This window comes from Enhydra lutris, unplaced genomic scaffold (assembly GCF_002288905.1).
Source record: "Enhydra lutris kenyoni isolate GAN:26980312 unplaced genomic scaffold, ASM228890v2 scaffoldscaffold12, whole genome shotgun sequence".
NCBI classification, from domain to species: Eukaryota; Metazoa; Chordata; class Mammalia; order Carnivora; family Mustelidae; genus Enhydra; species Enhydra lutris.
The window spans coordinates 55,525,773-55,540,401 of NW_019154096.1; the positions used below are offsets into that span (position 1 = coordinate 55,525,773).

The 14,629-nt window shown below is 56.1% G+C and overlaps 1 protein-coding gene across 1 annotated transcript in view; it reads right to left on the bottom strand.

Annotated features, from left to right (window-relative positions):
• The window catches only part of LOC111145273 (SH3 and PX domains 2A), a 227,328-nt gene that overhangs the window by 90,430 nt on the left and 122,269 nt on the right, over positions 1-14,629 (bottom strand). The window contains exon 5 of the mRNA XM_022500089.1: positions 13,126-13,217. Coding sequence (XP_022355797.1) covers positions 13,126-13,217 — 92 coding nt within the window. The remainder of the gene's footprint in view (positions 1-13,125; positions 13,218-14,629) is intronic.

Genomic DNA, 14,629 nt, shown 5'->3' on the forward strand with positions numbered 1-14,629 from the left:
AGCCCTTGGGTGGGACCACCAATCCTTGCCAGCCCCCAGAGTCCCCTATGGGATGAAGCCCAGAGCCCCGCAGGACATCTGGTTGGTCGTGCACTACTTTTGGCTGCCTTCCCTCCCCTGCCTAACATGCCCCCGGCCCCCACCCCACTGATCTCCCGGTATCGCCTTCCAAATAAACTGTCTGGGTTCTAATCCTCCCCAGACCCACTTCTGCAGTATTCTAAACCAAGACACCTGTCTCTCCCTGTCTCTGGCATGAAGTATCCCACCGCCCCCCCAACTTGCCCACTAAGATCCTCATAGCCTGCCGGACCTAGCACATGGCCAACACATAGTGGGGGGCTTTCTCCAGACATGCCAACATGGGGGTAACCCACATCCTCTGTTCTCCGGCTCTCAAGGTGGCTGCTGGCGGCACCATGGGTCTCCCTGGGGCTCTGACCAGTAAGACAGCCTCATGGGTGCTCTCTCTTGCACAGGATGGGGACCAGAACATGCCCTGCCATTAACCTTAAATTCTCTGGCTTGGCAAGCATAGCCTTCTCTCATCGGGAGCTGGCTTCTGCGTAATTAGATCAGACCTGACCACAGCTCAGCAACCACTTCCCCGGCCATCAGAGCTGCTGGCTCCTCCTCCCAGCGTATTAGGTAGGCTTTGATTCAAGTGTCCCTGAGGGTTCAGCTCTGGCCTCCAGGTGCCCTTCTGTGCACCAGCACTCGGAATGCTCTGGAAATCAGCTGGAAAAGTTTCCGAGGGCCAGAAGGAACGCTGGACTCTGAGTCAGACAACGTGGTGCTAGTCCAGTTTCTCTGATGATTTGACCTTGGGCAGGGCTGGAGGATGTCTGAAGGCTGGAGCTGGGAGCAACCCACCCCTTCTACCTCTCAGTGAGATGCATCCCAATGGCAGAGGCTGCTTTGATGGCTCCAGAAACTGCCAACTACGCGGCCGCATGCTGAGCGGTGAGCGGTGGGCGGGCACTGGCCAACCAGGCCTCTGGTTCCTCCCTCAGCACGGAGCAGCCCCTCAACAAGGGCAACGGTAATAATAATAGGAACCCATGGATTATGAGCACGTGCCGGGCAGCGTTTTAGACACGTGGAGAACTTTACCGAGGGGGTGAGCCAGGCTCTCCCACCAGACTGCTGGGTTCTCGCCATCTCTGCCATGCATCAGCTTTGCAAGGCACGTGACCTCCCTTTGCCTTCATGGGTTTATCTGGAAATCGGGGGAAATAACGGTGCCCACCTCATGGATAGATGCAAAAATTAAATGAGCTAAACCACGCACACTGCTTTCTGCCAAACACCTGGGTTGCCTGCAGGTTGCCCGGGCAGAGAGTCGTGCACCTTACGGCTTAGCCCCTGGTCCACTGCCTGTGCCCACTGTCCCCCCATGCCCTGTGGCACCCAACTGTGTGTGAACTTCCTGGGGATGGGGATGAAGTGCTAGGTGGGCACCCTCAGCCCTCCACCCGAGGCCCCCACTCAGTGGCCAGTCCATCTCAGAGCAGCACCGAGAAGGCAAAGCTGGCCTTGCCCGTGGGCTACTGAACAATTTGTGCAAGGACCAAAGCAGCTGGAACTACCAGAAGGTCTAGAAATCAGAGCAGCACATGGTGGAGGGAAGAACCCAGTCTCCAGGAACATACATCTCTTCTTCCCAGCCAGGAGCAGAGGGAAGGGATGCTAATGGTGGCTCCTTTTTAGGAAGAATTAAAAACCTCCCTCTGGGATCTTTTTAGGGTTATGTAAAAGTTCTAAAACTTGGGCGCCTGGGTGGTGCAGTTGGTTAAGCATCTGCCTTTGACTCAGGTCGTGATCCCAGGGTCCTGGGATCGAACCCCGTATCGCTCCTTGCTCAGCGGGGAGTCTGCTTCTCCCTCTCCTTCTGCCGCTCCATCCTACTTGTACTCTCTTGTACTCTGTCAAGTAAATACATAAAGTCTTTTAAAAAGAAGAGTTCTAGAACTGGATTGTGGTGATGGTTACACAACTCTAGAAATTTACTAAGCATCAGCAGATTAATTGTACACTTCAAACATGTGATTTTTGTTTTATATCAATTTTATCTCAATAAGGCTGTTTGAAAATAAAATCTCCTGCCTAGCCTCAGGTAGCAAGAGCCTTGGGCTGTGTGTCCTGGCGTGGGGCAAAGGGAAGGGGATTCACATTAATTCAGGGTTCTTCATGTGAGAAGTGAGCCACATCACAGAGAAGGGGTAAGAGGGGCTTAAGAGCTTGGTTTGATGCTGGGGTCACAGCTGGGCCCAAGGAAGGCCAAAATCAGGTATCAGTCTGGGCCACACCTGGCTTCCTTTTCAGGAAGAGAGAATGAGCCCGGTTCTGGAAGCATGTCAGAAGTCTGAGCCACAGCAGGAAGGCCCTCTTGGGAGCTCTGGAGGCTGGGGTTAGGGGTGGGAGTCTCAGGGAGGGCACCCTGAACTGGCCCTGGGGCTCCTGAGCCTTGTGTCTTCTCATGGATGTGGGCTGACAAGAAGTCTGGGTTTTCCTTTAAGAGTCCCCACATCTGGAAAGTGCCCTCAGGTGTACTTTCAATTGCCCCCTCTGTGACCACAGCAACCATGGGGTCCTGACTCAACTATTCTGCCCTACAGTCAGATAAAGGGCCCCATCTGGCAATTTGAGCTGGTCACCCTAGTCATGGCCCCCGTGCTTCTCTCCATCACACACCCCTGCGTGGTTAGCAGGGCACATATCTGAAGTTGGAAGAGTTTGAATCCAGCCTCTGACACTTACTAGCTGAGAAGTAACTTAACCAACATAAGCCTAAGCTTCTTCATCTACAAAAAGGAGGCATAAATCTCACAGGATTATACTGATGGTTAAACAAGATCATGCTCAAGGACCCAACACAGTTTTTGACAGTATCTGTCAATGGGCATTTGTCCCGACACAGGCAACTGTAATGTCTAAGGTTTCCACAAGGTGGAGCCATATACACACAGATCCCAAGCACTAAAATCACCCAAAGTTAAGCAGTGCCAAAATTCCAATGTACAGGCCTTGTGAAAGGGAAGATCATATGACTTGCAGAACACTTGTCTATTCCACATCTAACCATTTCTACGAATGTCTCCCCCTCACAGCTCTCAGCTACCACTGCAGATTCCAGTTGCTATGTGCTTGGACCACTGCAATAGCCAGAGGGTGCTGATAAGATCACAGAACGTCAGAGCTAGGAGGGACCCTAGAGAACCCCAGATTTTGCTCCTTCACCTGATGCTGAACTATACAAAGGTTTAATGACTGTCCAAGGTCACCCACTGGACACTGGAAGCCTCAGGCCCAGCCCTAGCCAACACATTCAGTTTCCAGGAAGACAGAATTTCTTTCAATTCTTTGAAACTGCCCCAGGCTCAAGGGCTCTTTCTGATCTGACTGTCCTTGTCTCGCACTTCCCTTCAGTGGGTGGTTCTGCCCTCGCTCCCAGCTTGAATACCACCTCTCAAGGGAGGCTTCCCTGACCACCTCACCAGGCTAGCCCCCTGCTGTGGACAGCCCAGCGCTTGTATCATCACTTGTTTGACTTCTCCTGTTTCCGCTGAATTGGCAGTTATTATTATAAGGCCCATTTTACAAGTGAAAAAACTGAGGTCTTGGCATTTGAATAATTCCTAGGCCACAGAGTAGGTGGGGAAGGAGCCCTGGTGCTAGCCAGAGCCCTATCGTGCTCTGCTGCCTCCCACAGAGGCAAGCCAGGCCCTGACCGTGCAGTCTCTCTCCTCAGACCACAAACTTCCCCATGGGGAGGGCTGAGCTGTGTCCACTTCCATGGTCCTGTGCCTCACACCAAGAAGATGGCCAAACATGCTTGAATGAGCAAATGGCTCCTGCCTGGATGGCAACAGAGAAAGGCTTAGTTTAGAAGGCTGAAGAATTGGGTTCGAGGCTTAGCTCTGCCATGGGCTCCCTGTGGGGTGGCTAGCCAGAGGACTGGTTACAATGGAGGGGTAATAACTACAAGGGAGGGGAACTGAGACACCCTTGAATGTGACATAACTATAAAGCAGGCCTCCTGGGCTCGGGGTGGGGGGTTGGCGCTCATCCTGTGGCCTTGGGAGCAAGGGAAGGGACCCGTGGGCGCCTTGGGCACCTGTGTACCAGGACCATCCTCCTGGGGCTAAGGTTTCAGGGAAACACACACCCCGGGACCCCTCTACCTTTCTTATCCCTTCCTTATCCTTATCCCTTAACCTTCCCACTCCCACTGGCGAGAGCTGAACCCCGGTGCCAGGCCTGGAAATGGAATAAGCCTCTCTCTGTAGCCGCGGCCCACACAGCCTTTGCCCCGAGCTGGGCTGCTTAGATGGCCTCCCGGCACTTCCCACCCAGCACGACAGCCGGGCCCTGAGAAACCCTTGTTCCCCAGAGCCCATGCCCCTTTCAAGTGGGTTGGAACCAGCTTCCTGTGGGCACCTGGCTCCCACCTGCCCACCCAGGTTAAAGGGGGCCAGAGCAGGGGGCGGGCACGGTCTGCTTGCATGAAACTCTGTGCTGTCCCAAGCACGCAGCTCCCGGGGGACCCACGGTCCCTCCATCCAGCTGGCTCTCTCACCTGTCAGTATAAAGAGACTATTCGTGCAGCTGCCAATGGCAGAGAGGCTGGAGGGACAGTGTGGGCCACGTCCCTGGCCAGATGGCTGGTGGCAGAGCCTGCAGGCAAGGGTCTAACCGGGACACAGCAAAGCACAGGGCGGGAGACTGGACTCTCCAGTCCAGTTCCCAGGGCATCAGTCCCCTGGGGAAGGCCAAGAAGCTAGATGCCCAGGAGTTCTCGATAGCCAGTGGGGTGCCTGGGGGCAGAGGGGGGCAGCCGCTCCCCCCATCAGTAACCAACCCTGGCAAGTACTTGCTGAGCTGACCACTTCCATTCCCTCAGCCTTCCCAGAGTGGCCCTGTGCATGGAGGCCTGGGCTCATGGAAGAAAGGGAAGGAGAACAGAAGTTCCTGGGAATGAGCTGCGTTGGGTCAGGCACTCTCGAGGCACGTACAGGCATTAGCACCCATGAACCATGACATGGGTATCGTTGGCCACTTTCACAGATGCAGAGGATTTCACAGATCTGGAGAGGTGGGGAGTGATTTATTCAAGGCCAAAGCAGAGCTGGGTGTTCTGACTGTTGTCTCTGGAGTTCGTTTATTTTATTTTAAAGATTTTATTGATTTATTTGACAGAGACACAGTGAGAGAGGGAACACAAGCAGGAGGAGTGGGAGAGGGAAGAGCAGGCTTCCTGTTAAGCAGGGAGCCCAATGCGGGGCTTCATTCCAGGACCCAGGGATCATGACCTGAGCTGAAGGCAGACACCTGACGACTGAGCCACCCAGGTGTCCCTCTCTGGAGTTAATTTCACTCTGTTAAAAATTTCGACCTAGTGGCAGTCTTGAGCCTTAAGTCCATCAGTCCATGATGTCCTGACACATAGTAGGTGCTCAGTGGACACATGCTGAGGAGGGGAGCACTGCAGAGACCCTCTCTCCAGGGCTTTTGGCACAACCTTCCCTTTGCTTCCCAGGGAAAAGGAGAGAAGGGAAGCAGCTACTGTGTGCTCCACACACATCATCCCATTTAATTTTTCTCCACTCCTGGGAAGGCAGGTGTGACTCACAGAGCAGGCTCCTCCCCAAGGTCACCTGCCATCAGCAGCGGAGTCTGGATTCTAACTCAGGAGTCAAACACTGAGCAAAGCAGTCAGCCTACCTCCTGGGTGGGCCTGACGTGGAATTCAACTGGGACTAAGGACAGGGGTGCCCCCGGGAGAAGCCTCCTCAGATTCTCAGAGCCGTCCTGTCTGGGCCCCTGAGGCAGGGCTGGCAAAGTCCCTTCTGTCCTCCTGGCCTCTGTTTTCCCTGGGGGGAAGGGGCAGGCATGGCCTCCATCCCTTCCAAGATATAACTGGGAAGGGAGGCCAGGAGCCCCTCCAGAGGAGTGCTTTTTCTTGGGTCTGCCTTCACGCCCACCACAACCCCAAGCCTCTGCCTGCCTCTGCTTTGCCCTGTCCTCCATTCATGGAACCCCTGCTCAGCGCTCTCTCCATCAGCCCACACTCGAGACCCAAGCCCTGACCTCTGCGCAGGGCAGGCCTGCTGGTGGGACAGTCTCCCTTTCTCACGGGTCTGCCTGACTGCCCCATGGCAGTGGCAGGGATCCCCAGGAGGACTCCCAGGCGAGAAGCCGGCACTCTGGGCAGGCTGGGGCAAGGACAGTTCTGACCCAATCTGGCCGTGGGCCCACAACCTTGTAGGCCAGGTCCCTCCAAACACTGGGCCATTGTTCCAGTCTGAGACAGGGGATAGGTCTGTGGCCTTGGGGCTGGACAAAAACCTGTTTAGCAAGGCTCTGCTCCTCCCAGGCAAGTTCAAGACCTTGACCAGGATCCTGCCAGGCTCCGTGGGAAAAAATAGGCTGAGGAGACAGGCCTGAGCCTAGAGCTGAGACAGAGCGGCGGGGGGCAGGAGCCCCTCAGCCCGCCTCGTGGCCCCGCCACATGCCCCCGGTGCTGTTGTGTAAGCGTGAGCCCTGCTGGCCACAGGCTGCAGGCTGCCAGCAGCCGGACGCGTGGGATGCAAAGCGTGTGACAAGAGAGAAGCCAGCAGCCCAGCCTGGCCTCTGTTTTGCCCTCCTTCACAGGAGGTCCAAATGTATGTATGCTCACCCTGCTGTGGGCTTGGGTGGCGAGCAGAGGGTCAGCTGTAGTCGGGAGGCACAAGAGAGATGTAATGCAGCCCTGAGGCCGTGAGGGACAGCGTCTCGCGGCCATGCCCTCCCTCCCCGCGTGAGGAGGATGCAAGCCCCAGCTGACCTCGCTGTGTGCCAGACTGCCAACCTCCTCACGACCCTTGGGCGTGGGCACCATCGCAATTCCCACTCTACAGATAAGGAAACTGAGGCACAGAGAAGCAAGAGGCAGAGCTGGCCCCGAACCCAGACCAGTGACCCCAGAGGGGTCAAGAATTTCTTCACTTTGCTCCTACGACTGTGGACAGTTTTACTGACAATTTTGTCAAATGGCCTCAACTTTGGTGTAGCTCTGTCCACACTTACAAGAGCCGGGCCAAGAAACGTGGGCTCCTGTGGTGGGACAGACCCAGGAACAGACCCATGTGATATAGTCAGTGCAGCTCCCGTGGCAGCCGGGGGGTGGCCTATAGGTGGGGCTTTCTGGAAAGTGGGACTCAGTCCTGTGGCAGGTGGGGGGGGCAGGGCACTGCTTCAGGTGGAGGGGATAGCAGGGCACGGGTTTGGAGGCCGACAGTAGCTGGCTGCACTCTGGTGACAGGAGACTGAGAATAAGGGCAGGGTTGTTGGCTCAGGAGGCCAGAGAGATGCAAAGGCAGGTGACAGGCCTTTGCTGGGGGTGGGGGGTTTCCTCATGGGGCTGGACCTCTCCCTACGGGTTTGACCCTTTCCAACAGAAATATGCATCAGCCAAGGACTCTAAAGACAGGCCTCATGGAGGTCCCCTCGAGAGCCTTTGGGTTCACTCTTTCAGTTGGGTGAGAATTAAGATTTGTGAAAAGAAGTATTTGCTGGGTCACATGGCTAAGGACTCTGAAAGTCCTACCAAGCCAGCCTGGGCCTGCCTTAGCCCCGCTTCGCCATCACAGACACCCTTAGCCCCCGCTTCGCCATCACGGACACCCCATGGGAATCAGAGCACAGGTGCCCACTGCTCAGGGGGCCTCCTGCACCTGTGGAAGCCAGACCAGCTGATCCCCAGCTCCTCCATCCCAGCAGGGGATCGGTCCTCCAGCGGTGGGAGGTTGGCTCCAACATAGCAAAGCCCGCGATGGCAGAAAGGGCAGGTGTCGCCCCAGGACCCCACCTGGGGTCACCTTGGGCACTGCGGGGGTGGAAGCTGGGCTCAGGGGCTTGTCAGGGTTAACCCAGAATTTGTCTTGCACTGAATTCCCCTGAGCTCCAGGGGTGCGTCTTTCTCTGCCTCCTTCAGGGTTTGGTGACTAAGGCTATCCCTACCCAAGCCAGCCACACAGCTGCCCCAGAGTCCCCAGAGAGGAGACTAAGAAACATCATCACTAGCTTGTCTTGCCCACCCTGCCCACTGACCCCTCGTTACTCTGGGGCCATGTGCCGGGGGCTGGAGGGAGAGATGCTCAGTTCCCTCCCAAGGGGTGTGTGCGCGTGTGTGTCTGGCAGGTGGGGTGGGGTGGTGGCTGACAGAATGGTGCCCCCTATTCTCAGGCAGGTGGACCTGTCCAAGGCCTGCCTCCCCTGCTTCTCAGCTGTGTGACCTGGGGCAAGCCATGTACCGCCAGGGCCTCTGTTTCCCTATGGGCTAAATAGGGACAACAGTACTGACTTCAGCTGGGCAGGCGGTTGGGGGGGAGGCTGAAATTTAAATGAGATAATACAGAGAGTACAGAGGAAGTAACCAATAAAGGTAACATCTTTCTTTTTCTTTCTGCTCCCCATGAAGACACTCACTCATGCAAACACACACGTGCATATGTACACACATGTACACACACACATGTGCACATTCCTATTCAACCACTGGGCTTCCCAAGAACACATCATCCTCAAAAAGAAAACAGCTGTTGGGGTGCCTGAGTGGCTCAGATGGCTGGGCATCTGCTTCGGCTCGAGGCGCGGTCCCAGGGCCCTGGGATCAAGCCCTGCATCAGGCTCCCTGCTCGGTGGGGAGTCTGCTTCTCCCTCTTTCGCCCCACTGTTCCCCCTGCTTGTGTGCTCTCTCACTCTCTCTGTCAAATAAATAAATAAAATCTTAAAAAAGAAAAGAACAGTCAAAGGGGCCAAGGCGGGTCTCCATGTGCCCTGGCCAGCTGAGGACCAGAAGGGGGTGCTTTGAGGAGGGGCCCGACTTAGGAAGCCTGAGCGGAGTGATAGGTTAGGGCTGGGTTGGATGTGTCAGCCTGAAGCCAGCCTGCCCCGGGTTTGGATCCTGGCCCTGCTGCTTGCCGGCCGGCTGACTAGGTAAGCTATGGCGGCTGTCTGGGCCTTGATCTCCTCTGTGGAATCACGTCACGGTCTGTCTCCCGTGTAAGACTCTAATGAAGGCTAAACCATCAGTCTTTCCTCTGGCAGACGTTCTGAGCATCTGCTCCGGGCGCTGGGGATGTAGTGCGAAGAGTACGGGTACTCTGCACTACCGTTTCCCCAGAACCGACGTCCCAGGGAGAGGGACCAAGAGCGCCATGAGTGAATGGGCCACGTGTGAGTGGTGATTCATTCTCCATGAGGAAGGACGAAGCCTGGAAGGGGAGGGCAAGCACTGGGTGGATTTTAGCAGAAGGCCGGGGCCTGCCCTGCCGAGCAGCTCTGTGAGGAAAGACTGGAAGGAGGTGTGGGAACAGGCCAAGGGGCTCACTCGGAGAGGGGCCACATGGCCCAGGCAGGGGCAAGAACCAGTGCAAAGGCCCCAGGGCAGGAACACCGCTGGCAGGTGCAGGCAGCAGCCGGCAGGCCAGTGTGGCTGGGGAGGAGTCAGGCGGGGGAGCAGCAGAGGGTGGCGTCCGAGGGCAGGGAGGGCCAGGCCAAGGGGGCCCTGACTCTGAGGGACATGGGGGGCACGGAGGACTTTGAGGAGAGGAGCGACATGATCCGACGGATCTTTCTAAATGACCCTTCCTTCCGAAATGTTGAAGATGGACCCTAGAGAGCGAGGGGAGAGGAAGGGAGGTTGGTCAGGAGGCCAGAATCCAGAGGAGGACAGGAGATAGGGTGGCTCAGGGTGGCAGCAGGGGAGACGGTGAGAGGCAGTCAGAGTCTGGAAACGCTCTGAAGGGAGTACCCCCCGGGTGTGCTGAGTGGATGGCAGGGTGGAGGGAAGGGATGCATGTATGCCGGGGCTTGGGGCCAGCCCAGCCGCAGCCCACATGTGTGTTTATGGTGGGAGGCGGGAGAACGGGAGCTGCCTTCCTAGGGGCCACGTGAAGACGGGGCGCCACCACGGCTGTGCTGGGTCAGGCTCACCTGAAGGGTCCGTCCTCAAGGGACATCCTTTCTGTGTGGGGCTGGGGTTGAGAGCGAGGCTAGCAGTTCAGAAAAGGGCTGGGCTCTCCCCCACAGAAGCCAGCCAGCGGCCTGGGATCAAAGCCGGGGAGCTCGGGCCTGGTCCGCCTCCCCCATCAAGGCTGGGCTGCCACAGCCTTGCCTTCCCAGCAAGACAGAAATGGGACCCAGGCCCCCGCCCCAGGCCCTGTGAACACCCGCAGGGCCCCTGTGGCCTCACACTTGAAAGAGCCAGGGGGTTATCTGCAAAATTCCAATTAAATCCACAGGCTTTGATAATTTGATAAGCCGCTGTACAGTCGCCCCTGAGTCAAAATACACTGTTACTTGAGCCTGTGTTTATGTTTCAGGATGGAGGGGGAGGTGTATGAGGCGGCTCTGAGGGAGGGGGGTGCAGGCTCTGGGCTGATGAATCGTCAGCCTGTCAGGCCCGGGTCACCGACGGGTCTGGGCTCTAACGGCAGGCACACTGTGGTCTGGAACATGCGTCCCTCTTGGCAGCTCCTGGAGGTTGAGCAGGGCCCAGGGAAGAGAAACCCTTCAGAACTGTCTGTCCACAGCTGACCCTACTTCTGGAGCCTGAGGCCTGTCTCATGCTGGAGGGCTTCCTGGTCTCAGGCCATCTCTTGCCAGACCAGCTGTGAGCCAGCCCAGGTGGCCAGTAGCCCCTCAAGAAAGAGGCCAATAAGCCCCCTGACATGGTGACTTGGAGGCAAATGCTTTCCCCTGCAGCGGAGAGTAAGCACTGGGTCACATTCCTTTCTGCTCTACAAGCTTCCATGAACAAGATTGCAGAGTAGTACCTAAGGCCAGTAGCCCTGACCAGGTTGTCTTCATGCACTTGTTACCTGTCAGCCCTCTGGACCACTCGATGAGTCCCATGTTATCATGTGTTAGGGATGGGAAAACAGAAACACAGAGAAGTGGAGCCAATGACCAGAGACACAGCCTAGAGTGGCAGACCTTGACCCCAGACCCCAAAGCCATGCCCACTGCCTCACCAATATACCACTGTCTCCCCACGCCTGGTTGGCATCATTCCTGAGGGCCTTCTGGAGGGGAGCAAAAGGCTAACCTATTGCCATGAGTGCAGAGGTGGGGAGGTGACACAGGACAAATTTACGCAGCTGACTGGCAGAGAACAGGGCAGAGGGGCGCGGATCAAGGGCAGGGTCAGTGATTTTGTGGCGATGCACTAGCTGCTTCACCTGACAGCAGTATCCCTTTCCCCTCTGGGGGTCAAGTGATCACATGGGACTTCAGTGACAATCGCCTGGGGAGGGACACCTCTTCTCTCCCCATGGAAGGAAGCGGAAAAGAAAGGGGAGGCTGTGAGAGACCATCAAAGACGGATGGACCAGGGCCACTGCTGGGGTCTCTGGAGCCTTCCTCTGCCCTGGGAGAGTGAGGATGGCTAAGGCAGGAGCACAGACAGGGGAGGACGGAGAGGGACACAGAGAGGCTCGGGACCACCGTCCCCCTGACTCCTCCCAAACCAGGAGGGCAGGTGGGAGCTGTGGAAAGAGTATGGGCCTCTATATGAACCTGAAAAATCTGGGTTCAAGTTCAGGCTGCTGCTGTGAGCCTGTTTCCACATCTGTAATGTGGGGATAAGAATACACGAGTCCCCTCTCGTGAGCCCGACACAGCAGGTGCAGCGAGGGCAATGCTTCTCCCTCTGGCGAGAGCACGCTTTTCTGTCTCGTTTCATTGTTGACGAAGCTCTGGCCCAGCCCTCATGTCCTCTGAGTTTCATGGATAATCGCTGGAGGGAGCCAGAGCAGGGACTCATCCCGGTCCCTTTGTGGCAGAGGAGGGAAATGAAGCTCAGGGAAGCCACGGAGTGACCTGCCCCAAGGCTGTGTGGCCAGTCAGCAGCAGAGGTGGGGCGTGAACTCCTCCTAGTCTCTGTGGCTTTCCTCGAGTCTACCTTGTGAACCCGTCACTGATGCGTTTCTGATGGTCTGTGGCATTTGCTCGTTTCTTAAGCCCAAGGCAGCCCTCAGAGAGATGGCAAGCCTCTGGGCTGGTAGGTTTTTCTCCCCCGAGGGCCCAGGCTATTTTAGGCTCTGAGTCCTCTAGTACAAGTAGAAAGAGAAGGGTCCCTCCCGGCAGGACTGCCATGTTCGGATGTGCAGACCACACACTCAGTGCCGTCAATGGTGCCCTAAGAGCCATTCAACACACACCCTGTCTTCAGGCTTTTCCTCCCCATCCCCAGATGGCCTCTGGCCTCCTCCCACCTGCCCCAGGTCATTCCTTCGTACTATTCTTTCCCTTCCCCCTGCAGTACCTACCCCATCTGCCTCTCAGCCACCCATCCTTGTACTTTGAGATTTTAGGGGAAAAGAGATGTTGAGGGATGTGATCTCTCGCACCCCCACCTTCTCCCCAGCCAACACCCTTCCCTGTCTGCCCTCTTCTGTGCATCAGCTCCTGGTGGAAACCAGAGTTCTGTCTCCACCGAGAACCCAGTCTTGTTAGGGAACTGTTCTGAGCAAGAGAGAGCGGCCCTCACAGAGGAGCCTGGTCGTATGGGTGAGAAACCGGCAGGACCGGGTGGATCTTCTTGACCACCAGACCCAGAGCATTCTTATTCCAGAGAGAAGAGACACCTGCTTGGTTCCCCATTTCTCCCCAAACGTGGAAATACCAGCCAGCACCGGACTACTAGGAATCAAAGATTTGGGTTAGAGCCTCCTGCCTGTCACACACCCAACCAGCTATGTGACTTCGGACAATCACCTAAACTCACTGGGCCTCAGTTACCTCCTCCGTAAACACAGCTACTAACGATGGTCAACCCTGGACATCTGAGCAGAGGGACCGTTAGACTTTCTTTCACCTCAACTGCTCCTTACAGTAACCTGGGAGCTAGAAAGAGTGTGTGGGGAAACCTGTCCCCCAAATGCACAGACACCCTCACTTGCCAGCCCTGGGGTCAAGGGAAATGAGGTCAAGGCATTCAGAGTCTGGGGAACAATGGTCCGTATACCTTTGGCCCATCTCTCCCTTTCCTTGTGTCCCCACATCCTGAGCCTCTCCAGGCTGCCCTCCACTTTTGTCCACACCTCAAGGCACAAAGAAGAGGCCTGAACTACCACTTACTCTTTTGGGGGGTTGACATCCTCTGGTCGGGCCTCAAAGAACCGAAAGACTTCCTCACACTGTGAAATGTGGGGAGGCAGCCGAACAAGTGCCTGTGGAAAGACAGGAAGAAAGGGCATTAGGTGTGATGAAAGCCCCAAGCAGGGTCCCCTTGGGCTGCCAGTGACGGCAGAGGCTCAAGGACGGTGCCGTGGATGACAGAGCCAACTGGCCAGCCACCCCGCCGCCGCCCCAACCAGACAACTCATCAACAAATCAACAATCAGCTACCTAATGAAAGAGCTCTCCATCTATCCCACCCATTAGCCAACCTGCCAATTAATCTACTAACCAACTAGTCAAGTAATAAAAATAACTCAATGGTCAACCCCAATGAATCTATCAACCATTCAGCCAACAATTCAACCAACCAACCATTCGACCAGCCAGTTCGCCAACTAAAAACCAGCCAACAAAGCAAAAAACAATGCCCGTTGATCCTTATGGCCCTCAAGTCTTAGGGCCCTCAGGAACTAGTCACTCTGTGTGAACCCTGAAAGAATTCTCTCCTGGCCACAGAGGAAGTCCAAGATCCTTAGCCCAAAAACCCAAGGTCTTATTCTACCAGCCTCATCTCCCACTAGCCACATTCTAGACACGCCAGATAGTCACCGTCTCTAAATACCGATTGCATAATTTTTTAACGACAAGCAGATCATTCTAGCAAGGACAACAGGGGACTGTGACAGAATCGGATAGTACCTAGAAAGATTGGCAGGGTTTTAGGAAAGACTTTTTGAGTGAGAGGAGAAGATGGGCACCATGTGGGGGTAACTGTCCAGGTAAGATCATGGGCCAGCTGTGAGCCTGTCACCCAGAGAGGCCTGAGAATCTGTTGCTGGAAAGTGACGGGTGACTGCCAGACATGGTCAGAGCTCCTGATGTGTACCAGACCAGTGCATACTCCATACCTCATAGCCTGGGGCACCTGGGACCCCTGACCTGCCCAACATGGAGGCAGGGGCAGCGTGAAACCAGGTGAAGCCCTGCTCCTGGCCGCTGCACTCCTGTGCAGAGAAGATCCTGGAATGATTCTTTAGTACAGACAGGAGAGGCCACTGCCAAAGCAGGGCTGAGGGCCAGGGCCAAGGGAACTCTGGGCTAGAGACAGAAGGGAGAGGAAAACTTGGGCCTGTGGGACTTGCGAAGGACTGCCCATGAGGAGGCTCCAGGTCAGGGGAGAGCTGAACAGAAGCCTGTCAACGTGTCTGTGCCTCGCTGGCCCCCCTTCACCGGGGCTGCTTCAGGGGCCATGACCCAATCTGGCATCTCCCCTGTACCAAGCGTGCGGGGGCCTCCATGTCCAGAGTCACTGGGAACCTCCTAACGGTCCTCTTGAGGGCAGATCTCATCCTTATGTTACTGGTAAGGAGGTGGAGGCTCAGGGAGGCCATGTGGCCTGCCCACAGGCTGTGTCAAGGGTGGGAAAGAAGTTGCTCAAAGGTAAGCTCCATGCAGTTGGGAG